Source organism: Leucopleurus acutus (genome assembly GCF_964270905.1).
Source record: "Leucopleurus acutus genome assembly, chromosome: 5".
NCBI classification, from domain to species: domain Eukaryota; kingdom Metazoa; phylum Chordata; class Mammalia; order Artiodactyla; family Delphinidae; genus Leucopleurus; species Leucopleurus acutus.
In genome coordinates, this window is record NC_139147.1 from 75,616,581 (window position 1) to 75,643,209 (window position 26,629).

General features: G+C 43.8%; 1 protein-coding gene across 1 annotated transcript in view; it reads left to right on the forward strand.

The window, feature by feature from the left end:
* Nucleotides 1-13,172: 13,172 nt before the first annotated feature.
* The window catches only part of MB21D2 (Mab-21 domain containing 2), a gene marked incomplete at its 5' end in the record, with an annotated part of 105,070 nt that continues 91,613 nt past the window's right edge, over nt 13,173-26,629 (forward strand). The window contains one exon of the mRNA XM_082840453.1: nt 13,173-13,383. Coding sequence (XP_082696579.1) covers nt 13,173-13,383 — 211 coding nt within the window. The remainder of the gene's footprint in view (nt 13,384-26,629) is intronic.

Sequence of the window (26,629 nt, forward strand, 5' to 3'; positions counted from 1 at the left end):
TTTATTTCATTTTGAACACAGTTATAGCTCAGATAGCAATTCAGAGAGGGTTTCCCAGTAACTTATCTAAGCAGTCTTTTAAACATGAAAAAAGAAATGAAGTTCTCCATTAGGTCATCACATGTTTTGGGAGGCAACCAGGAAGGCAGCCCAGTGTGGTGGTCAAGACCATAGAGTTTTACTGAAGTAGATACAGGTGAAAGTCCAGGTGTGCTGCTTACACAATGTGGCCTTGGACGAGTTACATGATCATTTCAAACCTCAGTTTTCTACCCTGAAAAATGGGAATAATCCAATAACCTTTTATGGAGATCGTGAGGCTTGAATGACATGCTGTCTGAGACTCAACAAGAGCTTGGAAATCACTAGCTATTAAGGACAAAGTTGTTGGGGAAATGAAGAGTCATGCAGGTACAGAGAGTGGTTACCACAGGTCTGAAAACTGGACTGCGATCTCCATTTGGATGAAATCAACTAGTTATCGTGTCTATTTGAGGCACTGTGAAGGACTGGACCGCTACTGTGAGAAATGCTCCCTCTCTGGAGGACATCAAGAAGAAGTTGCTGGCATTCACCCTCCCCCTTCCATGGCTTTATCATTGAAATATTATCCCTCGGTGAATATGCAAGGGAACCCACCTGAACAAACTCAGAGTAAAGTCTCCCAAGGAGGGCAATGGCAGGATTAGAATCCCGGGGTGGAGGGGCTGGATCTCTGCTAACCCCATTGCCACTTGGAACTTCCTGTTCCCAAAGGAATTTCTTGGTAAAGCACTTGTTGCACTCTCCCCACGTGACAGCACTTCCTCCTTTAATGATCAGCTACATGGGCAGCTTTTCCCACCCAGCTTTGTGGTGTTCTCAAGTCCTGGAAGAAACAGATGCCTCCCCTGGCTGCCACACCCCTGTCCACCCCACAGATGGGAGCCTGACCCATCCGGAAGTGACTTTTGACTTTTCATATGCTTCTAGTTCCAATATCAAGCAGGTGAGGCTTCTTATTTTCTACCTACCTCAGCCCTGCCTTTTGTACTTTTCTGAGGCCCTCTACCCTGATGGTTGTCTTTGAGAATGTACACTCTTTTCAGGAGATACTCTTCTCTCTATCTGGAGGGATGTGACCTTATCCTGAGACCAGAGTGAAAAACAATAAGCTAAACCTTGTTACAGTAGATTAAAACCCACTCTTGAAGGAGAAATTTTATTTAACGAAGACCGTCAGTTAGTTCGTGTGATTACCATTTATCTTCACCAAGATGCTCCATGTCTGTCTCTCCACACCAGCCCTTCTGAAATACACACAGGTACCTTCCTAGACACACAGCTAACCAGGTTATTCACGTGCTGTGGAGGGTTGAACTCTGCCCTCCAAAATGTAATCCAATAGCCTGTGAGGCTATGGTGTGCCTGTCCTACAGGATTGTTGTGGAGATTAGAAATAAGATGATATCGTACACAATACATCTAAAGCATTGTGTAAATTTAAAGTAATGGGATTCTAAATCTTTAGACACTTTCTGATTCTCCCCGCCCTTGGAAATAATAGGACATCGTCACAAGACAAATGTCCAGGCTATCCACTGAGGAAGTTGAACTTTGATCCCTCTTGAGCGGTCCACACATCTGTGAATATCCACTCCTTGGTGATGTCCATTTATCTAATACCTTTGATCAATAACCTCATTTCTCCCCAGCCTCCCTTTTACTAGCCTCTTTGATAGATTTAATTAAAGTAATGCACTTTATGGAGATATGAAACCAGACACTTGATGATATCACTTCCTGGTTTGGGTCCTCAGCTTCCCTTTCATAAAGCGGAAAGTAGGAGGGGCAGAGGGGGAAGATGGGTCTACTTTGCTTCTGCTCAATTCACCGTGATTTGAAACTGAGTAAAGACTTGCTTGGCAAATGTCTGGAATCCTCTAATTCCTATAATTCTCTTAATTTTTTAAAATTCAATACTAGTCTCAAAACCAGGCACATTGTTTTGAGTGCCATAAAACCATCAGTTTGGGGAACAAACCCACGGCTGGTGAGGTCATGAGTAGAAAAATGAATTCCTAGGTGAGCAAAAAGATGACTGACTTTAATGCAGGGATGGGGGAGGCTGGTAGTGTAGTAAGGCACAGGCAATATCTATTTCATAGTGACTTGCTAGACCAACAGCTATTCCTTGAAATAAGGGAGGGGCTTGGGGCATGGAAACGTGATGGCTGAAAGGAACTGTAACAAGTGGAATATAAAAAGCACACAACTGTGAAATAACAGGAGTCCTGGGTGAACTTGACTTTCTGGTGAACACAGTGGCTCCTATATGTACTTGCTTTCTGCATACCATTCCCCTGACCATGGCAATTTAATTACAGCACAAACCAAGAAACACCCTCGACTGAGTGCTAAAAGCAATAAGTTTTAATTTTATGATATATAAATCCCTGACCATCTTGTTCAGGGCATCGATCCCTATGAAAGCTAGGACCTAATAAATTTCTTCCACTTATTAAAGAATAACATGACTTTTTCAAAGGTAAGTAAATTGAAATAACAAAGATAAAGCATAGTCTCCTTTCTTAGGGATGGTAAAAATCATTTTTGAAGCGTCAGCTGTAGCTTCTGAAAGAAAATGGCACTGACTTGTATGTGAAAGTTATCTGTGTGACTTTGGAGGAGATCTTGATCTCTCTGTTTCATCTGCAAATGTTTTAATATCTTTGGAATAAGTACTTGAACAAGTACTGAGTAATCACTAGCTAAATAAAAGAGGTTTTGATGAGTGCTCTATATTTCCAGCCCAACTGAACCACTCCATGTTTCTATATACATCACACATTTTCCTGACTCTACACTTTTGCTTTTGCCATTTCTTCCACTAGGAAGTCAACCTCCTGTTTTCCTTGTTCTAATTTTACCCATTCTCTAAGGACAAGGTCAACTGTCTTTTGTGTTTTCAGCTTTTCCAACTTCTTTACCTAAAAGTACTGTTTCTTTTTCCAGACCCTCAAAGCGAGCACTTGTTCTTTACCTCTCTTATAGATGTATAGAGCTTCATATTTTTATGTATTTATTGAAGTAAATGGTTTATGCCCTCCCTTCAGAGGGCAGGGACTGTGCATGAGGTATCTCAGAACTTGGAATGTGATCAGCACTTAATAGATTTATAGGGTAGATGTGTGGTGGTTAGTGTTCTGTGTCAGGTTGGCTGGGCCATAGTACCGAATTCTTTTATCAAACACTAATCTAGCTGTTGCTGAGAAAGTATTTTGTAGAAGTGGTAAATATCTATAATCAGTTGACTTTAAGTAAAGATTACCCTCAATAATGTGGATGGGCCTTATCGAATTAGCTGAAAGGTCTTAAGGACAAAAATGAAGTTTTGTAGAAGAAGTTCTGCCTCAAGACTGCAGGATCAACTTTTGCTTGAGTTTCTAGCCTGCCAGGCTGCCTTACAGATTTAGGACTTGTCTGCTGTACAGATTTTGAGTTTGTTAGTCCTCAGGATCGCATAAGCCAATTCCTTGAAATAAATCTCTTTATGTACATATACACTATTAGCTCCATTTCTCTAGAGAGCCCTGACTGATATAGATAAAGAGGTTACTTGCAGCACAATATATCCAGTTTATCATTTAAATTAAGTGACTCACAAAAGAATCTCATCCATATCCGTATAGACCGTTATTCTCCAAGTAACATTTTCTACTCAACGTGGAAAAAAAATTTAAGTGACTTACATGAACTGTAAGCTCTAAGGGGACACGAATTTTTGCTTTGTTCAATGCTGTATTCCCAGTGCCTAGAACAGTGCCTGACACATAATAGAAGTTCAAGAAATACTTGCTGAAAGAATGAAGGAATAAAAAAGACTGCTTTATGGAAAATACCACTTTTGGCTATGTAGTAGGGTTCAACTTGCCCTTACATACTTTGGCTCTTGTGCTGACATATATGGCAGAAAAGATCCTAGTCCTGCCATCCGGTGTGTTCCCATAGGCAGTCACATGCATTCTTTGTGTCAATGCATCATCTTTTTTACCTGAATGATTAAGATTTTGATCTGGTAGAATTCTGAACTCCCTCCTACCCTTCTTTAATACCTGTGATTTGCATGTATGGCTATAATATCGTTAATTTTGCATCTATTTTTGTTATCATACACATTTGAATATTATTTATTATGTGTTGATTGCTATTTCTTTCATGGCTCATCATGGTATCATCAATTACTACCTGAAATTTAGAAATTTGCTCTTCTCCAAAGTACCTAAAGAAAACTTCAGCGTAGATTTCTGGGACCAGACTTCTTTTATATCTTGGTTGTAAAGAAATAAAAAGCCTCCTTAAGGCTTTTTGCCAAAACCACAATTCCTTGTCTTCAAGCGCTTTATAAACCGGCTATAAAGGCCCATGTACACATTCATCCTGCACCTGAGCTTCAGAACATCAAACCTTTGCTTCTAATTTTAGGGTCAGAAAATTATTTTATAATTGTTCTGCAGCCTCTTGTAAATACTTCCTAGGGTACTTTCTTTGGGTACCTTTGTTTCCTCTCATCTTGAAGGGAAAATTTCCAGAGTCTGAACATACCTGCTGAGCCCTGGCTGGTCCCTCAGAGCCCAGAGGCCATCTATCTGTGCCTCAGGGCCAAGCTGCTGAGTGAGTTTCCACAGCAGGCTTTGCTCTATCCCGCCCCCCAACAGAGAATAAGAAGCTACTAGCCAAGACATGCCAAGGAGGGGTTCTCCATGCACTTACAGATTCTCCTCTCTTGATTTCAGGTTAATTCTTTTAAAGCTAGGAACCTCAACAAAATTCTTAGGACATCCAACTATGGAGTGTCCAACTGTGCAGGGAATGACTGGGGAAACATAAACAAACAAGATGTGCTAGAAATTGTACTGAGCACAAGATTGCTTTGCTTGTCTTTTCCTGTCAGAGTCACAGTCTCAGAACGTCACAGCTGGATGACACCTTATTCTATTCATTGACACTTGAGGAAAAGGAGTTTCAGAGAAGAGGAGAGGATTTTCCTCTGATCATGGAACTAACTAACGGCAAAATCCAGATTCGCATCTGTCTCCTGACTTCTGGCCCTTTGCTTTTATATGAATGTATTTATCCATAATGTGTATCTATATGGCTCCACCACCCCCCAGCAAAAATTCTGAGGCACAATAAGGTGAGCCTAACTCACATTCGCAGGGTAGTTTAAATAGACATGATTCATCAGAAATTAAATAGAGAAAGGGGGCTGTGGGGTTTTTTCTGTTCTTTTTTATATTCTTTTCCTTTATTGCCCGTTTTTTTTGTTTGTTTTTGTTTGTTTGTTTGTTTGTTTTTTGCGGTACGCGGGCCTCTCACTGTTGTGGCCTCTCCCGTTGCGGAGCACAGGCTCCGGACGCGCAGGCTCAGCGGCCATGGCTCACGGGCCCAGCCGCTCCGCGGCATGTGGGATCTTCCCGGACCGGGGCGCGAACCCACGTCCCCTGCATCGGCAGGCGGACTCTCAACCACTGCGCCACCAGGGAAGCCCCCCTGTTCTCTTGTGTTTCTCCACTAGATGACGTAGAAGCACTGGATAATTATTTAAGAGGTTTGAGGGTTTTTTCTTTTTCTGCTTAGAAACTACTAACAGGGAAAGTAGAATGAGAAAACATGGTCCAGGAAGTATATTTATGGTTGTGTGTGATAATGTTGTCAGAGCTGAAGGAGTGTCAGCATTTTCCTTAAATGCCCTCTCTCCAGGTTTTGCAACTTGGAATTTAAAATGAGCTTTGGACCACAGCTAAACACGCTGGGTCTCGGACAAAGGAAGACAATTCCTTCTGTTCATGTACTGTGCTGGGCATAGTTGAAGGAAAAAAAAAGCCAAAGTTTTCAAATAAACTTGTTACAGTGCAGGGCTTAGAGAATCATTTTTTGACAAGCTTTAGAAAACAAAACAGGCATCATTACCATTCCCTGCTCAATTTTACAGGTCCGCTCAGAGAGCCAGCTTCTGTCATTATACGACGTATGTAAATAAATGTGTTCAAGGAAATCCCTTTCTTTTCTTTTTACTGAGAGCTTCTCTGAATGTGAATTTGGGTGTGGAATTTGTGTTTGATGTGTGGGACAGGTGTCTATACCAACAGAATTTCTTTGTAGGTGGTGGAATGAAATTGCCTGCTAGATTGGACAGTAGGAAACCCAGAAACAACGAAATCTATGGATATTTTAAGCCGAGAAAAAGAAAGACACAATCCTTTATCTTGGGAACTTATGTGAAAATGGATATAAAACACCTTGTGTTCAGGGTGCAGAATATAGTTCTGTTTTGAGGTGGATCCTTACAGGAAACTAGTTCTCAGTTATTGCATTAATTGAAAAAGTATCACAGTCTTAGGTTCTCAGAGCTGAAAGGCACCTCAGGGGTCAAAGCCTATGCTCCTTACCAACTCGGTGACCTCTTCTGGTGTAACCCTGACAGGTGGGTACAGGGCTCTCTGAACACCACCCGTGATGGGGAGTTTACTAATTCAGAAGGCAGCATATTCTGTGCAGAGCGGCTCACGTGGATAGAAAATGCTTCTGTATCCTGAGCTGGAGCCTGCATTTCTGTAACTGCCACCCATCTCTCCTGGTTCCATCCTCTGTAGCCACCCAGAAATAATATAAATTAATTTCCCCTGTGACACACTTCATTTAATTGCTCACAGCAAACCAAACCGAACGTCTCCAGTCTTCACTGATAAGGTATTGTGCACCCTCCCCCCCGCCATCAATACCTGACCCAGCACCCAAGGTACATACAAGACAGGATATGGATTGGTGTAGCGGACCCAGAGCCTGGCCTTTTGGCAAGTTCAAGGGCTAAACGGGGATGGTGCAGTGTCCAGGGATTGCTAAGAGGGGTCCCACAGTTTCCCCAGAACAGTGGATGAGGTTAAGTCATTTGTAAAGAAATAGGATTTCTAGGGCAATTATTCCATTTGCTTTTTCTTGCCTGATGTGTGGAGGTCAAGTAGACTTAAGTTTCCCCAAAAGAAGGACATATTGAATATTTAGACTTAATTTTTTGTAAGTTATTTTGTCATAAAATGTATTCAGCAAAGGGCCTTCGCTCAGACTTTAGAAGACAGAGAAGAAAAGGTTTTTTTTGCCATGATGAACTTGAGCTTTGGGAGCTGATTGTGTATGCGAAATGCTAGGTAAAGTGTAAAGCTTTCAAAAGTGAGGGAAGAGATATGGGAACATATGTATATGTATAACTGATTCACTTTGTTATAAAGCAGAAACTAGCACACCAGCATAAAGCAATTATTCTCCAATAAAGATGTAAAAAATGAAAGAGATTGTTGGTGTTTTTCTGGAGGCTCAGTGGTTGCTGGTAACAGCGCCAGGGAGGTTTGATGGAAAGAACCTGGGTCGTAAATCAAAGACCTGAGTTTGGGGCCTGAGCCAGCCACACGGTTCATTCATTTACTTTCTCCTTTATCAAACTTGTATTGAACACTTACTGTGTGCCAGACACATTGGTGATCAAGAGAGACATAGTCTCTGCCCACAGAGAACGTACACCTTTGTGAGGGAGACAGACAAGTTATGAGGCAGCTACAACGAAGTGATAGAGTCAAAGGCAATGAGTCTATAAGGAGCCTCCAGGACCTACATGGGTGTGGGGAGGGGGCGTAAGATGTTCAGGAAAAGCCCTTAGCAGGAGATGATGTCTAAATAGAGAGCTGACAGACAACAATTAGTCAGATGATTTCACAAACATCACCATCTCTCTGAGCCTCAGTTTCTTATCTCTAAAATTGGAATAATAATCACAATCCGGACCAACCTGCTTTATTCAGTAGGAGGTTGTGAGGATAAACAGATTTATGTGATAAGTGCTTTGAACCGGAAAGTGTTCCATCATTGGAAGGAAGACAATTGTTAATAATTGTTATCAGATATTGTTATCTCCCATCCTAGAGTCCATTTTCTTCTTTCCACAGGTACAGATTTGGCTTCCTGGGGCACAGCAGGAGCAGAGAATAAAAGCACAGATTTGGGTGATTTATATGCAGTTTCTGCACAGCTAGACCACCTAGGTCCCCAGGGGCTATTAGGGCACAGGGTTCAAGGAGAGGGTGAAACGAGCCCCCATGAACCATGTGAGTGTCAGAGGGGTGGGGCTTCACTCTGGGGTCACCTTGTTAGAACTGAATAGACTAAGTCATGACTTATCCACCCTGCTCTGGGGACCTCACTAACAATTCACTGGCCTAATCTCACAAGAGGTAAAATTAGCAGCTTACTCCAGATGGGGTCATGTGCACCTGAAGGACTTTGTGAGATACCCAGGAAATTCAGCTCTAGTCTGGATTACTACCTATTAGTGGCAAAAAGCTGTAGCTAAGTAATTCCAAATGTCAGCAATTCCTGATATATTGAAATTTAAACTTTCAAGATCAATGAGTCCGTTTTGCCCAAGGACCACTCTCCTCTTGTTTTTATTACGATTCTGGTCCAATTTCCTAGCATTTTCTACAACCCCTCTGGTGGCCTGGAAACATAAGAAATACTTACTAAATTTGAATTTAGTATGAGAAATAGAACAGCATTGCCTCTACTATATAGGCAGGCCTCTCCTTTGCTGTGTCCAGTTCTCCTATCTCAAAGTGAAGGCGGTGGATGGAATTTATCCCCCAAGTCCCTTCTGCTGTCAACATTCCACATGTCTGTGGTGTTTGCCTCTCTTTTTCCTGCCTACATTTTCAAATCATAAGAAGCTCGGGCTACCTCCCCTGGTTAGACTTTTATTGAAAATGGAACTGCCCAAGAAGGCCAGATCTTGTAGCCTGGGCTGCTCTCAGACCAGAGAATCTTTGTTTAAAATTATATTTTGTTAATCCATCATGTGGGTGTGGAGCTTACTATTTTTAATGCATGGGCTGCACAGCCCAGTTATTCATGGCTGAGAGTTTGCCACAGAACTTGAGAGCCATATTTAAAAACAAACAGCCTCAGAGAAGCAGGCAGAAGGCTTCTCTCACAAGCTCATACAATTTGGGTGTGGGAAAGTAAGGGGCCAAGTTCTGCCTCTAAGTGGGACAGCAGTTTGGAAAGGCAGTGAGTTTCTTTGGTCTGTTTGATGCCACACAAGCAAGTAAAGGAACGACCTACCTTAGTGCTTATTTAGATGGTACACTCCATTGACCTTTCCTGAGTCATCTGTCAAAACTCTAGAAACCTGCACTTTTATTACAAGTCCGAGACACTCTTTAGTATCTTCTAATAATTTTCTCTTTCTCTTTCTCTTCACCTTCCTCTCCATTTCCCTTCTTTCTCTTAGGCCATATAACATACACAGGGAAAAATAAAAGGCACACAAATAGAAACATTTCATTAAACTTAAGCAGAAATACCTACATTTATAAGAACTCAAGTGATTGTTGGGAAACCATAGATAGCTTGCATTGAGATATTTAATTGTAGCAAAAATCAACTAAATGTTGACTTCCTGGACTTTGAGAGATGGTATTAATTTGTTCATTCATTCATTCATTCATTCAAACACATTAATTAAGGTCATAAGATGAGCCAGGAAATGTATTAAATGCGGTGTTTACAAAGGTGAAGAGACAGCACTCCCCCTTGAGGAGTTCACAGTCTACTAGGTTAAAAAGTCTCCCAAAAGGGGACTCTCACTATGAGAACCGTCCTGTGACTGGTCATTGGCCCCGTTACTACATTAATTTGGAAGGATGTTAGACGGAAGCTGGCCATGTAAAGTGGTCTGGACCTTCTGAGAGCTTTCATTCTGCTATACAGCCTAATGAAGGGAGGCTACCCAGTCAGTGATGGGTTTTTCTTACAGCTTAAGTAATTCCAATTTGGTGGATGAACCAATCTTTGGCAAAAACAAGATACTTCAAAAGAGATCTTTTCTTTTGGTTCTGTGGATTGTGAAGAACATCCAAATCTTTTAAAACTAATTATTTTAAATTAGAAGAGTAATACAAGCACATGTAAAGAATTGTAGAAAGGGAGTAATACAAAATAACCAGTCACTCATAGGTAATCACTGTTGAAAGTTTCTCTCTTTAACTCTTATCGTAGTTACCATTACAATTTCTGCCTATTGATTTATCAACTTTGGGTAACATCTATTGACTCCTCGCTATGGGATATGAAGTATTAAGTGCAATTGCAATATCATTCACATCCCATCTTCCACAACATTCTCAGTTTTTGTTAGCTATATTTAATTATTACAAAGAATATCTTTGTAATTTTAATACCTCTACTTCTTGATTTATTGAAATTAGACTTCTATTTATTTCCTGCTATGTCTGGTTTTCCTGTTTTGTTTTATGATTATGATGTTTTTGGTATTTAGTTTGTAATTTGATTAAAAAAAATTTAAAACCAAAAAAAAAAAAAAAAGTCTCCTGAAAGACCAATTCAGGAAATTACGGTCTGATCCTCTTTCCCTATTTTGACAATTGGACAAGGGATATTTATATCATCTTATCAGAGTTGTATAAGAGCATATAAAAGGTATTTAGTTTACTATTCAGGACATTCTCCAAATACATAGACTCACTGAAGGTCAGTGATTCATAGAATTCGGATCTGGCTGATGGAAAGTAAACAGAAAATGTAGAAGAACAGAGAGACCATTTGTTGACTCCCTCATTCAAAACATCCAAAACCCAGGGCTGAGGCACAATAAGGCACAATTCCTGCTAACTACTTGTTTTATCTGTATGAATACAAGTGTCACAAGGGAGGAGCATTGCCTCATTCACACTTTTGGAAATTAACAAAGAAAAAGTGTCTTGACTTTTTTGCCTGAATTCTTTCAAACTGTATTAGGTTGGAGGTTGTTGCTTGCACGGGTGAACTAGAATCATTCTGATCCATGAAATGACTGTGCTGCAGCCAGCTGTCTCACAGATGCCTACCATTGATCATGAGAGAAGTACTGACAGATGGGAGTGGATGGATTTGTGTTGGAGTTCCGACCGCTTGCATAACTTATCCCACTGCCCAGTTAATGGTAATACCCTCTCAGATGAGAAGTCAGGGCAGCATAGCAGACCTGCAAAAGCCAGAGTTTTAAGTAGCTCCCTCATCAGTGCACCAGCGTTCATGTGGACATGTATCCTTCCTCTTTAATACTGAGTAGGTAAGAAAGCTTGTTTCGAAGAGAAGGAAACCAAAAGCAAAAGAAATTAACTGGTTATGCCAAAGTTCTTCACTCATCACTTGGTTCAATAAACATTGAGGACCTTCCTGCAGGGACAAATCTGAAGATGAGTAAGGTGTAGTTCTTATCCTAGGGAAGCTCATAGTTTGAAACTTGCATTAACAATGATAAAGTAGGGTCAAAATTCATCAGAGGCATATGGAAGTTTCTGAAAGGGTGCAGTGGAGGTTCTAAGGAGGAAAATGTTGCCATCAGCTTGGGGGAGGAGGGTCTTAGGGAAGGCTTTCGAAAAATGCATGTTATGGAATTGGCTTTGGTACAAAGTTGGGAAGGGAGTAAAGAGGAGAAAAATCCAGGAGGATGTCAATACCCAGATCTGTGTTTTGTAAAAATCACCATGGCAACAATGTGGATCGGTTGGAAAGAGGAAAGAGTTAAGTTTATAACAACAACAATAGTAGCAGCTAACATTTAATTAAATGTTTATTATGTCAGGCATTGCACTTAGTGGTTGACCCACTTTATTTAATGTAATCCTTGAAACAACATATGAGACAGGAATTATCATCTCCATTTTATAGGGAAAGGCACGACAGAGCCTGGACAAACAAAAGAGTTTGTATTATTGGCCATGAGAACCCAGGTAAGAAAAAGCTTTTATCTTATATCAGGGACTGTGGGATAGAGATGAGTTGGATTTTGGAGAATTAGGGAGGAAGATAACCTTTTTTTCTAAGAACAAATAGGTCTCCTTAGTGTCTGAGTCAAAAACCTCATAACCACTGAAAACACGTCTGAGATCCTATTCTGTCTAAAGGACCATGACTTAGTAAAATCTGCCTTGTCAAGTGAGTATGACTCCATCTCAGGAACCATGTCCTTTGGCTTATCCCTGTCCACTGAGATTCTGGCACTCTGCCTGGCAAATAGTGGACGCTCGAATTGTATTTGCTGTATGAGAGAATTTTCACCTGTCATTCAACATTCATTGGAACCTGGGGCAATTCATTGTTCTTCCCCCTCCCCCACACCTACCCTTGAGTTTTCCTATCTTTATATTGGAGGGGGCTGAACCGCATTAAGTCATTGTATGTTAAGTTTAATAGGCTGTTATCCAGGAAAAATTAATTACCTCGGGCAAAGGTTGGGATACTTTAGTGGCTAATGGGCGTGTCTATACGGGACGGGGTGGGCACTGTCTTTTTTTTTTGATACGCTTAATCATATCATATTTGGCAATCTGTGCAGAAATGGCAGAAGATTGGTTTATACTCCTTAAGGCAGGTTCCTTCACCACCTAAAGTCTTTGGAGTTCTAGAGACGGAAACGCTCCCATAGGGATGCCCTCGCCCAGGACACCGCCCTTAAAATCAGACAGAGGAAGGCTCCCTTCATGAACGCGCTTGGCAAGCCCTGCCCCCAAAAGGGGTGGAGGTAGAGAAAGAATAGGTCTACACCTCTCTCGTCTGCCCGAGTACAGATTGGCAAGTGGCATAGGCGCGCAGACCTCTGTCATTTATTTATTTTTCTTTCCACTGGGTGCGCTGTCCCTTTAAATGGGGGACGCTGGTGCTGGCTCCGTAACACCGGAGCCGGCAGCTTGTTGATTTCAGAGCTGGTGAATTTCACATTGTTTCCACTTCACTTTCCTCGCCCAGGGGAGGCTCGGGTTGGCTCTACAACCGCTACCGCAGTTGCCAGCTAGGTCCAGGGGAGGGCAGAGACCTGCAGCATCTGGGCGGGCGTGGGGCCGCAGGGAAGGGTGTCGGGGCCACACACGCACTCTCGCTGCAGTCCAGATCCTTCTGAAGCCCGGACGCCCGGAGCGCACCGAGCCGGAACCGCCCGCCTAGACGCCCGCCCGCCAGCCCGCCCACGGGCCGGGGTCACAGCCAGGGAGCCGGCGAGGGGAGGAGACCCAGGGGGGCTGGGTGGGGGGGCGGGGGTGGGTGCTGCCGCCGCCGCCGCGGAGCTGCTACTCGGCGCGTTTTGTATGAAGATGGCGGCTCCCACCGCCAGCAAGGCAGCCTCCCTGGGCTGTAACAACAAGCCTGCGTTCCCGGAGCTGGATTTCAGGTCGGGAGCTCGGGTGGAGGAATTGAACAAACTCATCCAAGAATTCACGAAGCACGACCAGCGGGAATATGACGACCAGAGAGCACTGGAGATTCACACAGCCAAGGATTTCATCTTTTCCATGCTGGGTAAGGAGGAAAAAGAGGGAGGGATGTGTGTGTGTGTGTGTGTTTGTGAGTGTGTGTGTGTGTGAGATGGGAAGCGGGGTAAAGAACCCATTCCCCCTTCTCGCGCGCTCTTTCCTTCTTGATTTTCTTCCCGGAGCCGCCGGGTGCCTGGGGTATAACCCATCTCTGTTCCGCCTCTTCCCTTCTTTCTCCGCGGCAACCTGAGCTGCCTTCCCTCCCCTCCCTACCATACTTTGTGCCGGGTCCCTTTTCCACCCCAGTTCGCTGGCTCTTTTGTTAATTTCTCACCGACGGGGGCCTGGAAGGCAGGTGAAGTGTTCGTGGTGAAACGTCTCACTGTTTGGGGGAAGCCCCTGGAAGCCGCGCGGTCCAGGTGAGAACCGGCTGCGGCTTTCAATTAAGGGATTTGTCTCCAAAGACAAGGACCTGCTCCTTCCCAACGCCGAGTCTCGGGTCCTCTCCAGAGCTCGGGGCGCGGAGACAGCCTGGGGCTCTGGCTCGGCGCCGGAGCGACAAGTTGCTCTCTAGTCTCGCTTGCGGCGCGGCGCTGTCAAGCCGGGCCCCCGGTGGCCAAACTTGTTGGGTGTTCCCTGGTAACCCGCTCAAGTAGGCTGGGCGCAGGGAGTTCCTGCAACTTTGATTTGCAAGTAGATTTCCCCTTGAAGCGGTCGGAAGCATTTCCGGTGCTTCTCCGGGCTTCTTGCTGAGCTCGGAATTCCTAATTCCCAGCTCGAAAACGACCACGCTCAGATCTCTGACCCCGAGGAGCGCCAGCCCCTTCCTCTTTGTGTGCTGTCTATGCACCGGCCGAGAGAGGTGTCCTGGGTTTCGAACCCCGGCGACGTCCGGGTTTAGAATAATGCCGCCCCTCCCACCCCCCGAGCCTGGCACCTACAGTTCCTTACACAACTGAATGTTGTGTAAAGGAAAATAATTGAGTCAGGCCGGGGAGACCGAACCCCTCCCCAAGTGTCCTGTCGTTCGGATTAGTGCTGTGAATGTCCGCTGCTGGGAGCTTCTAGCGTAGCTTGCGGCTCCACCAGTGCAACTCTGCCTGAATGCAGTACGTGGCCTGGCGGTGAACTCTCCGCAGAACTGGGACTCCAGTGTAGCGCTGCCCCACCGCGTGTCTCTGTGCGCTCGACAAATACATTCGTAGGCAATTTTCCAGGTAGTGGGAAATTTAATTGAAATAGGTCTTGGACCACAGAGGAAGACTGAGCTTTTGCCTTCCTCCTGCCGTCTACTTGGATTTCAGCCGGCTGTCTGCTGTCCTTGCTGGTTCTATCATCGGGTATTTTCTCTTGGTTTGCTTCCTCCCCACAGCCCAGGTTGGGGGTAATACAAATTGTACGTGTGCCGGCGGTGGGTAGTAACGCTTTGGGAAGTTCGATGAAGCATGTTAAAACTTGGGGCTGGATTTTACTTTTTGCTCCACACTCCCCAAGTGTATCCGAGGTTATGTATGGGGTTGAAAAGCTTTCCATTGAGAGATTCGACCCTTCAACTAATATTGAATTAAATGTGGTGTGTGTGTGTGTGTGTGCGCGCGCGCGCGCGTGCGTGTTTAAATAACTCCCTAACCTTGCGGTGGGAAGCTTACAAAGCTTTCAGATCTGAAAAGCAGCACAGTGATTGTCAGAAGGGTGGGGATACACAGAGAAGGCTCAGGGCAAGTTATTTAAGTTGCTTAATCATGTCCTTTCTCTTTGACGTATATAATGGAAGTCTGCCATTGTGTTGTTATAGCGCCGGCCTCAATTCCAATGTCTCCTGTCCTAGGTCGTTCACTAGGAAAAGGTGCTCGGTCACCATCAGTCAGGATAGTCATGGAACAGAAAATGGGAGGCTGTGGGGAGGGGTAAGTTTAAGTGCCCAGCTCATGCTAACCCCATGGCTGATAACGCTGATTTCTCAAAGCCTTTACGAAGGGTGAATTACTGCGGGTGCTTAATTTATTTTGTGTTTAATGTCATGAGTGGCATGGTGTTGACAGGTAAACGAAATTCCCTTTTATTCATTTTTACCCAGTTGATCTTGCGAGAGAAGTCTTTCTTGCCCCCTGGGAATTTGATATTTCCACCTGCGGGAGAGAAAATTCAGGAGAATGTTGTTTAAGCCTCTTGCCCCTCTGGACACTAGCAGGCAGATGGCGAAATGAGCTTGCCTGTGTGTGGTGCTGCATTCATTTGTGAGTTGCTTGCTTTCCTTTAATGAGGTGCTGGCTGCTCTAGACAAGTGAAGGTTTGGCCACAGCAAGGGTCCCTGTGTGGATTTACTTTTCCTAAAGGGGATTTTCGCTTGGCTTGAAACAACAAAATCTCTTTTTGTGCACTTTGTTTCACTTGCCGCAGTCCACAGTCTTTCATGAATATGCGAATGATGTGTCTTAATGACCCTCAGCTTGTTAAGGTGTTAACAGGGGTGGCACCAGGCCCTTATTTCTGGGAGCTTCTGGGGGGTGGGTGTGAGTCCTCCTGGCTTTGTTCCGCTTCTGTCTGAGCGGCACCTGAGGATTGTTGACAGCCTGAAAACATTATCCCCTCACACAGAACGAAATGGCAGAGGAGTTTGGTGCAAACCTCTTTAATGGAGCTGTGGATAACGCTACCTCTGTTTTTAGGCAGCTGGCAGGGGCAGCCACTTTCTGTATGAGATTGTTAGCCTGGACTAAAGCCCCCGCCCACCGGCTTCCCAGATCCTTTTTGTTTTATCGAGATCGGAGGCAACTTTACTACGCAGAAGGGCGAAGTTGTGGTAGGCTGTTGTCATAAACGGTGACCCGTCAGCACCGGGAAACTCCACTGTCCTATCAAAACAGGGGTCTGCCTAGTCTGTGGAGTTGATCTGAGCCTGCTACTGGTCACCCAGCTGTCCATGGTCTGTCTTGGCCTTCTCTGCTTGTCCGGAGACTCTGATTCCTTTGGAGGCAGGTATTTGCGGGAGTCATCTAGACTCACTATTTATTTCTCTACACCTTGGTCTTTTAGGAGAATGATTGCTGTTATTATCTAGTTAATATGTGACAGCCCAGATTGTGGGAGAGGCTGGCAGTGCATAATAAACACCATTTATCAGAATTCAGGGAAATTGCCAGAGTTCATTAATATTTTAATAATATTTGGTATTTGCATAATGTCTCTGCCAGCTCTTTTGTTATCTTCATTCCCTGGTGAGGTCGAATGAAGACTGGTTGTGTCCCCATTGAACAGATGCAGAACAGGGGTTATGAAGAAGCTAGAAGAGCCAGGAAGAAATAAGAAGTCACTTCCCCTTCAGTCCAAATGGTTGGTACCATGGTGTGGTCATTAGAGTAGTTCACTTACTGACTGCCTTCTCTGTGCCAGGAACTTCACACAACCTTAGGAGTGGTATTGCTTTCCCATTATGCAGACGAGGAGATTGAAATTTACTAGGGTTAAGAATCATCCAGGGTCCCATGGCTAATAAATGGAAGAGATGTTGCTAAAACTCTCTTGGCCTGATTCTAAGTCTTCTTCCATCAAGAACTGAGGTATTAAATCCAGAGGAGGGGCTTTGTTTAAAAAAAAAAAATTGTCTCTCGTTTCAGAATCTGTTTCTGCTTTCAGCTGTATTAGGGTAATCCAATCAGCATTTGACACGAGTTCTGGAGCAGTCTGAGTTGGAGTATTTTATTCTGTAGAAAGATCATTCGTTTGAATTTCAGGTTAAGACAGTGATGGTCATTAGAATAAAATGTTAAAATCTATAGTTCCTGTCTCAGTCTGCCTCTTGCTGGCTAGGTGGTCTTAGGTTTTTCATCCATTAAACACAGATAATAGTATTTTCATCTGTTAAACATGGAATAATAGTAATGCACTGTTTCAGAATTATGTGTGTGAATATGAAGTTATTTTGTAAACTGAAAAGGAATGTATACATGATTTTATTATTTAAAGAAATGGGCATTGTTAGAAAATCTAGTGAGCTTACGCTGGAACTATTTCTGCAGCTTCCTATCAGAAAGGCTATAGATGAATGATTAGAGGTGACCTAGGAGAATATAGGCTCTGGCGGGAGAGGGCATGATTAATTCCAAGCCACGTTGCCATTTGTTAAGTTCATACTGTATGCTGGCCCTTGTGCTAGCTACTTTGCATAAATATATTCATGTAATTTTCTTCCAGAAACTTTTTAAGGATACATACCATCATGCCTGTTTTAGAGGTGCAGTAGGTGGTGTTAATCCCCCTTTAAAGATGAAACACTGAGGCTCAAAGAGGTCAAGTACTTATGCCAAGATCATACGGAGTTTGAGTTTGAACCCAAGTATTCCTGACTCGAAAGCTCATGTTCCTTCCACTGTGTGGGCAATCAGTTTCTATCACTCTTGGGCCAGACAACCAAAAAGGCCCCACCCCGTGGGGAATGCTATACTCAGTACCGTGCTTAGCCTGCACGAGCAGAGATGGTCTCTTTTGGGCTTTCTTTCTTACTTTCATGCGTTCAACAAATATTTACTGAATGTTATACTGTTTGCCAAGCAGTATGCAGGGTCCTAAGGATAAAATAATGAGCAAAAACTTTAATTCATATGAGCCTGTGGAGACCCCTCCCTCTTCTGCTTTGCCCATCAACTTTAAGAGAATAGTTTGCTGACTCTTGTCTCCTTTCAGGCCCATGGTTGTGGTGTTTCTGAGTGCTGTCGGAAACTACCATATTTTTTAGGTACTTTCTATATCTACAGACTAGGCCATTTTGAAGCCCTGTCTTTTGAGTGTTTGAATGTCACTTTTCCTTAACAAATTCATCCGGCAATCTTTACTGAGGGAATTTATTGTGAATCTTTGCTTTGTGGGCCTCCAAGTCTTGGTACGTTCCTTAGTGTTCTGGTCACTAATGTGCTGTGGTATCTGTATAATGGACATCATCTTTGAAGTCTGTTCCTGCTCTGAAAACATTATGCATCTGGGGCAGGGAAGTCCCTCTGAACATTTATTTTTGCTTCTGGTTTGAGTTGGTTTCAATTCTCCCTCCGTGGTTCTGGGCGTTTGCTGCCCTTCATGACAGAAGAGCCCTGGAACCATTGATGATCCCTGGTCTTGCTATGATGCCTTGTCGGGCCACCCATTGGATAATGCATTGCTTGTGATTAGACTGGGTCCCTTTTGTATTCACAGAAACAGTGGAGTCTCTCATGTCAAACTAGGAATTTGTCCTTGAATGTTAGCTCTTTAGATTCTCCTCGTGCTTTTTAACAATTTGGAACCTCTGGTCCTGTTTTAGACCTATTGAATCCGAATCCCTAGAGATCCCCAAACTGGCTGCTCAGCACGCTGGCATTGTGTCCCGTGTTAGGCGTGATGTTGTTCGTTCCCTGTCCAGTAGAGCTGCTTGTGCACACAATGAGCTGATCCCAGTTGACTTTTGAGACTAGAACTGGGCTGCTGCATCTAATGAGCAGATATGTCCGCTGGCTTCTGGTAAAGCTGGAGTCCTTCCCCCTGGGACAGAGACAGGGAGGCATAGTGATTGAGATGATTATTAGAATGTTTCCTCTGTGTCAGAGGTTGTGATAGGGTTTCACATCATTGGATCTTTTCCCAAGGACACCATAACCCTTTGAAGTAAAGAAGAATGGAGAACTCTAGGATTAGAAAAATTCAGGAATTTGTCCAAGTTTACTAGCAAGTAAGTGGTATAGCTGGGACTTAAGGTCAGGCTGATGGAAAACCCTTGCTTTCAACAGTGATACTATTCTGCCTTCTAGAGGGGCAGGAGAACTGGATTCTAGCCCCAACTCCTCCAGTTAACTTGCTCTGTGATTTTGGGCAAGTCACTTAACAGACTCTTGAGTCTCAGAGTCTGAATATGTTAAGTTGGGGCAAATAATTATACCTACCTCCTGTGTTCAGATGCGTTCAGTTCTGAAGATGAAGGTACAAAAGAAGGACATTTCTGAGTTCTAGTAAAGCTCTGTTTTGTACTGTGTGGAATGTGTGTTACCCTAAGTCACCTAACCTTTTCTGGGCCTTTTTTTTGCCCACTTTCCAATTGTAGAAAATACAAAGAAGAAAGTAAAATCACCTCCAAATTCTAATTACTGTTAATACTTGATGTACATTTTTTCTGGACGTCTATGTTTATAAAACACGCTTACGGGCTTCCCTGATGGCGCAGTGGTTGAGAGTCCACCTGCCGATGCAGGGGACACGGGTTCGTGCCCCGGTCTGGGAAGATCCCACATGCCGCGGAGCGGCTGGGCCCGTGAGCCATGGCCGCTGAGCCTGTGCGTCCGGAGCCTGTGCTCCGCAACGGGAGAGGCCACAACAGTGAGAGGCCCGCGTACCGCAAAAAAAAAAAAAAAATCACGCTTACACCCACTCATACTTACATGCTTGCAGTTTTACATACATAATCCTATTGGATATGTGGGGTTTTTTTTAGTAAATTTATCAATGTGCTGTTATCTACTGCACTTTTGGAAAGGAGCTATAACCTGTGTTAAGATGTTTTCTTGCTTCTTTCATTCATCTTTTATTTCAAAAGAAGATACTGTTCTGGAACTTAGAGCACATTCTGTGGTTTAATGGTTGGGGAATGAAGAACCTTCTTCTTGGTGACTTCTGAGGGTTTGGCCATCTCCTTTTAATGCCATCTCCTATTTGTGTCTTTGCATGTTCTACGTGGCCTCATAACATTACCCGAATTTCTCACTTTCTTCTTTTGCTTGGGCTGTTTTCTCTCTCAGGATTTCTTAACCTGGGTCCATGGAAACAAAAACTTGGAATCTGTGAACTTGATTGGGGAAAAAGTACCTCTTTATTTTTATTGACCGCTAACTGCAATATTGCATTTCCTTTCATTATAAAAGTAGGTAACAAACCACAGTAGTATTAGCAGTACCTCTCTTTTTTGCTTTTGTTGCCAATAGAAATCACAGATATTTTCACTTCACATTACAGATATTACAGACATCTCAAAAAGCCATTCACTGCTGCTTTGAAATTATGGTAAATGTTAGACTTGCCGCTAGATTTTATTGAATGCATTAATAAAAAAATCACATATGGTACTCTATCACAAATTTGTTTTTTAACTGCATTTTGTGTTTTAATACCAATTTTCTTTGAAGTCCTGTGTAATTTTATCATTCATTTAAATATACTTGTTTTTTTTGCAGGGGTCACCAGGCTTTTCCAGCCTGTCAAGGCATCTGTGTCACAGAAGCAGTTAAGAGTCTCAGCATTCTGACATCTCATCTCTGCTTTGTTTTCTTCTCCCAGCTCAAATGCCACTTGACTCATGGAGCTTTCCTATATCTCTCCAAGGAGAAAAATTTCCCTTCCCTCTGTGTTCTCCTAACACCTGGTCCCCTTTCATAGCCCTTACCACATGTTTCCCACGCTGAAGGCTAAATAATCCCTGCTCCTTTACCTTTGCAGCGCCCAGTGGGCTTACGTAAACAGTAGGTGCCAACAGAGTGTTACGTGACTTCATGCATTTTAAAAGAGGCTTTCTGTGCACAGCTTCTGATTTCAGGCTCTATTTAAGGCATGAGCGCTTTCTGACATTGTCTCTTTATGGTTGCTCCCCTCATTAAGCCATATTCCGTCATCGTCTCTGGAGTCAAGAAAATCTTGATCTGATCTCCTCATGTGGTAGGGGAGTTTTTTCCTAGATTCCAATAACATCCCTAAGACTTATCATAGGGCAGTTTAAGAAATGTCCCAATTAATTGCTGTAGCTTTTTGACCAAGAGTGGCAAACCGTGACTTGTGGGAAATCTCCCTTTCTTGTAGACCCTGACTTTTCCCTGGGCATCCGGGGTACTTGCGAACCTCCTGCACTCCCACACCTGGGGCTTTAAAGGATGCATAGAAAGCATAAGTCATCTTTCTCATGAAGGTGTTCCTTGTGCTTACCAGTCAACCTCCAGGTGTTTGGATGCCTATTCTGGCATCCTAATTGCAGCAATTATTTATGATTATAAGCTAATTTGCCATCAATACTTTATCTTTGTGCAGTGCTTTATAGATTCAATACATATTAGCATCTGATACGGTGTGGTATTATTCTTCGGACCAGCCTTTGAGAAAGGACCTAGTAACCCCCATTTACAGATGGGAATACTGAGACTCTGGGAGGTGATATGACTTAGTTGGAGGTTATAGAGTAGGTTGTAGAACAGGACTCAACCCAGATCTCCGGTGTCTTCTGCTCCAGCATATAGCCTGCAAAGAGTTTATGGCTTTTCTACCCAGATATCTTTCATGGTTGCTGGGGTGAGTCTGTGTTCCCAGACCAGGCAAGGGTAGCAGCTTTCATACCTCTCTGGCTTTTCTACTCTCTACTGGGCCAAGGGTACACAGTGGGTAAGGCTGGCTGAGGGCGGCACGGCTCAGTACATACCCTGTAGGCACGCATTCTCCATGTCTGTTTGTTAGCCTCGCGTATCTGAGGGCCTGTGACAGCATTCACAATGGACTTGGGTGACTACTTGCCAGCTGAGCGATCTCTTTAAGGACAGTTCATAATTATGCCATTATGTGAGGCCCTGTCTCCAGGAAACAGCTATCTGTTTTTCGTCCACTTAAGTGCCTTTTCATGAATTCCCTCTGCACAAGATAAAGAGACAGATTACTAGGGACAGTGCTGCTATGAATAAAGCTGGCACGGGGAGCTGTTGTTCAGTTTGTTTATTTTTTATATTTTTTTTCCCTCAACACAGGAAGACTTGATTAATACTTGTGAGTTAAGTCAGTAGTGGGAGTTGGTGTAAGGCTTGTTGAGGTTTTTGTTTCTTCTAATGAGTATTTGAATATTTACAGTGTGCATAGAATTGAGCATTCATTAATTCATAAAATTCATTCAACATATGTTGGAGTGCCTACCATGAACTAGTGTAATTACTGTGGTGAAGTTCCTGTATTGTAAGAGTACAGAGTGGTGAGTTAGAGAAGCAAGGTCACTACCTCATTAAGACTTACGTTCTCTGGGGAATTCAACAAGATTTAAGCACATGAGTAAATAGGGATGTGCGCTTAAAAAAAAAAAAAAAGCACAGACCCTTATGATAGAAGGTTGGGTAGGATGGAGTGAAGAGTGATAGAGAAGGCCTCTCTGAAGTAGAGACATTTGAACTGGAAAGATAAGAAGGACCTGGCCACCTGAAGACTGATGGAAGTGTATTCAAGTAGGTAGAACATCATGTGCAAAGGCCCTGGGGTGGGTCCATTTGAAAGCAGCTTTCAAGGCTGCTTTAAATTATAGCAAGTCTGATTTGGTCTCTACAAGGAGGAATGGTCTATGTTTGGATTAGGCCCACAGTGGAAGGAATGGGCTGCCTGCCTTGGAATATAGCGAGTTTCCTGCAGGTGGAGGTTTTCCAAGTGGGGCCACCCTTTGGCTAGGCTCTTGTTGATAGCATTCAGGGACTGGAGGAGAGGGAGACAGTGTAGAAAGGTTGGGTTACAGATCCTCAAAAGGCCCTTTGTAGCCATGTAATTCTCTGATTTCAGCTCTGATAGCCCTAAGCTAACAACAGTGAATTCTGTATTAGATGGTTTATGCGTCAAACTGCAGTTTTCATGGGAAAATGATAAACCTGTATTTTTTCATCCTGGACTTCCACAGTGTACAAAATACTTTCATAGGCATAATCTAGTTTTGACTTCTCACAACAACCATATAGAGTAGGTATTATTATTGTCTCTGTTTTAACATAGGAAGAAACCCGTGGTCAAGAGAAGTAACTCACTCAAGGTCACTGAATGGTTGAGGTGGAATCAAATTGAAATCCTTTGAAGTTCACCCCAAATTCTTTGTATTAGGCTGATTCTAGAAACCTCCCTTATCCCACGCCACCTCTGGGTATGGCAGAAGGAGGATTTCTGGTCCAGAGAGAGGCACTGAGGATTGGTAGGAAGAACCAGGCCAATAGACTGCAGGTCTGCACGTGCCTGTTGTCGGTATGCAACTTGGAAGCACTTTTCTAGGCTGCTTCAGGATCACCCTTTTAGCAGCTGCAGCTGTTCCTGATAGCAGCTGCTTGTACGGATGATGCTGTGATTAATAAAGAAATCTCAACAGTTTGTTCTCAACTGTGCCCTTGGTGTGCGCAGCCTGCTTTAACACAGGCTGTGTTTCTGATCTGGAACAACAGAATCCTGCTGGCATATGGTGCCCCAGGGGCTCATAGCCCAGTTGTGAGAAGGGGCGGTCCCTCTAGATCCGAACCAGGGAGCCAAAGGCCCACCAGGGACTGGGTGGTAAGGAAAGTGTGTGCAGTGTGCCGCGTGGTAAATGCCAGCTGGTTCTTGATGTCAGAGTCAGGGATGCCGGGCAGTAGGGGGCTGCACTGGTGAAGGAGATCACCTCTCACCTCCCTTGTAGGTCAAACTGTGGCTGCCAGTTTATCACCTCTGATTTGGAATCTGAGGCCCCAGAGAAGGGCCATAGTTCATCCAATACTGTACAGCTAGTTTGGGGGCAGAATCATGGTTAGAACCCAGGTTTCCCATCTACCTGCTGTGTGTGTGTGTGTGTGTGTGTGTTGGTGTTACTTCTGTCATGCCATTTCCAAATAAGTTTTCCCTTTGAATGAAAAACTATCTGTGTAACTGAAAATAATAATAACCACACTCAAATAATGTCTACCATGTTCCAAGAATAGTTCTAAGTGCTTTTATACTTTATGTACATTATCTAAATTAATCCTAGCGACAACCCTATGAGGAAGGTATTATTCTTATTTACTGATGAGCAATCCAAAGCACAGAGAGATTAAGCAATTTGCCCAAAGTCACAAAGCTAGTGGTAGACTGGCAATTTGAACCCAGGAAACCTAGCTTCAGGCAGAAAATAGCAAATAACTGTGGATCTTTTTTTACCTCATTAAGAAAAAAAAACCTTTCCTCCTGCAAAGTGGAAATCATTGATGGAATACTACAATTTAAAAATTGTTTTAATTTATTTATTTTTGGCTGCGTTGGGTCTTTGTTGCTGCACGTGGTCTTTCTCTAGATGCAGCGAGTGGGGACTACTCTTCGTTGTGGTGTGTGGGCTTCTCATTGCAGTGGCTTCTCTTGTTGTGGAGCACTGGCTCTAGGCGCGTGGGCTTCGGTAGTTGTGGCACATGGGCTCAGTAGTTGTGGCTCGTGGGCTCTAGAGCGCGGGCTCAGTAGTTGTGGCGCAAGGGCTTAGTTGCTCCGTGGCATGTGGGATCTTCCTGGACCAGGGATCGAACCCGTGTCCCCTGCATTGGCAGGCAGATTCTTAACCGCTGTGCCACCAGGGAAGTCCTGGAATACTACAGTTTTAATGCTGTTAGGAAACTTGGAAGTTAGGTGGCGTGAGTTGCTCCCTCCTCCATTTTACAGAAGTGGAAACTGAGGCCCAGAAGGGAAAGGGGACTTGATCATCCTGAACACTGATTTTACTTTTGGGCAGAGTGGAGGTGAGTTAAATGTCTGGCAAGTGACTGCTTCCTGAGAAAGGTGTTTGTACCTAAGACTGTCCACTCAGTAGCATCTGCTCCCTGGGGAGCATCTGCCTGGGTTTAAAGTGAAGGGGAATCACTTTGAGAGGGCTGTGCTTCAAGATAGGGAACATTTCCCTGCTACAGAGCTGCCTTGTAGTTTGAAGTTTTTTTAAGCTATTAGGTGAAGAATGCTGAATAACCTGGTGGGCACACTATTTCTGGTGTGTCATGTTTGCTTTTTGTCTTCTGATTATTCCTTGTCTTTCTCTCTGGTTCCCCCTGCCGCCCACCCCGTGACGTGTGTCCTTTTCTCACTTCTCTGCTGTCTACACAGCTTTGAGTATCACAATGAATATTTTTGTCTCTGAACAGTCTGTATCTACGGTGAGGAAGGAGGCTGGCTGAGTAGACTGTGGGACACTGGGTCCAGCCTATGTTTGGGAGGAGTTGAAGCTCCATGGGCTAGTAAGACTCCTGGTAATGGACCTCCCCTCTCTGCTGCTGCTGAGACCTCAGAGCCTTAGGAGGGTTTAGAGAGTTGTAATAGGATTCGAAGAATTACAGAGGAGTTAAGCTGGTGGGGATCTTCCTGAGACCAGTTCATCCACCCCACCATGTCGCTGGTGGGGAAATTTAACCCCACGGCGGACAGTAACTTGCTCAAGGTCAAGCTGGTGGTGGTGATGATAATGACTGTATTGGGAAACTCTTCCCTGCTGTTTATCAGGCATTGTTCCAAGTGCTTTGTAATCATTAACCCATGTAATCCGCACAACAATAGTGCGATGGTAACAATACTGCTACCATCCCCCTGCTTTACCTGTAAAGCAACTACAGCAGTTAAGTCACTCGCTCAAGCTGGTGAGAGGCTGGATTCAAATCTAGGCAGTTGAGCTCTTAACCCCGTGTACCTTTCCGTAACATGAGCGCCATCACCATGCCAGGCGCTGTGCTCGTTGCTGGCATAAAACATGAGGTGATGCTAAACGTTGAGGGAGAGGATGGAAGTGAGGGAATAGTGGGCAGAGTGGAGAAGAGGTTGGTTTGATTGTCCGGCGAGCCAGTTGCTAATACGATTCTTCTGGCTCCTGGTCCAGACTCTTTTCATTCTATCACTTGGCCTTTCTTGGCAGCCCTCAGGACAAACATTCTTTTGATGCTTGTGGTTTATGTTTATTGAAAGTCCTTTGTGTGAAATACCATCTTATCCATCTCCTCATTTTGAAAGTAAGAAGGTGTGTCTCAGCCAATTGATTGATTTAAGGCTCTATAAAGGTCAACTGGGCCCTTGATGCTAAGTAAATTAGGGCAAGTCTTTTGAAGGTACAGGCTCTGCCCCCCTCTTTCCCCCCATGTCATTCCAGATTTAGAACATTTAATTAGGACATAGTTAATGTAGTCTATCATTGTGGGGGGAATGGGAGCTCATCTTTTTTCAGTGAAAGGCAGATGCCAAACGCACTCTTAAGACAGTTACCGTGAAATCAGAATTTATAAATCGAATTGGGTTTTAAGTGAACTCAGGGATCTGACTCTTTAGTGCAGTAAGTGGCTACTTTCGAAAAGGGAATAATTCTTTAGGTAAAAATTGGATCTAGCTGCCCTGCTTTGTAAGGGCAGATGTTTGTACGTTGACTTGACTTACAGCACTGAAAGCACATTGGCTTCATGCTACAAGATCAGTCGTTGGGATGAAATCACTTCTTGAAAATCTGGTGCTCGTGATGCAGAGGATTGGAACTGGAATCCTCAGAGAAGCCTCATCCCCAACCTACTTACTCATTTTTTCCTGGAATAAAATCT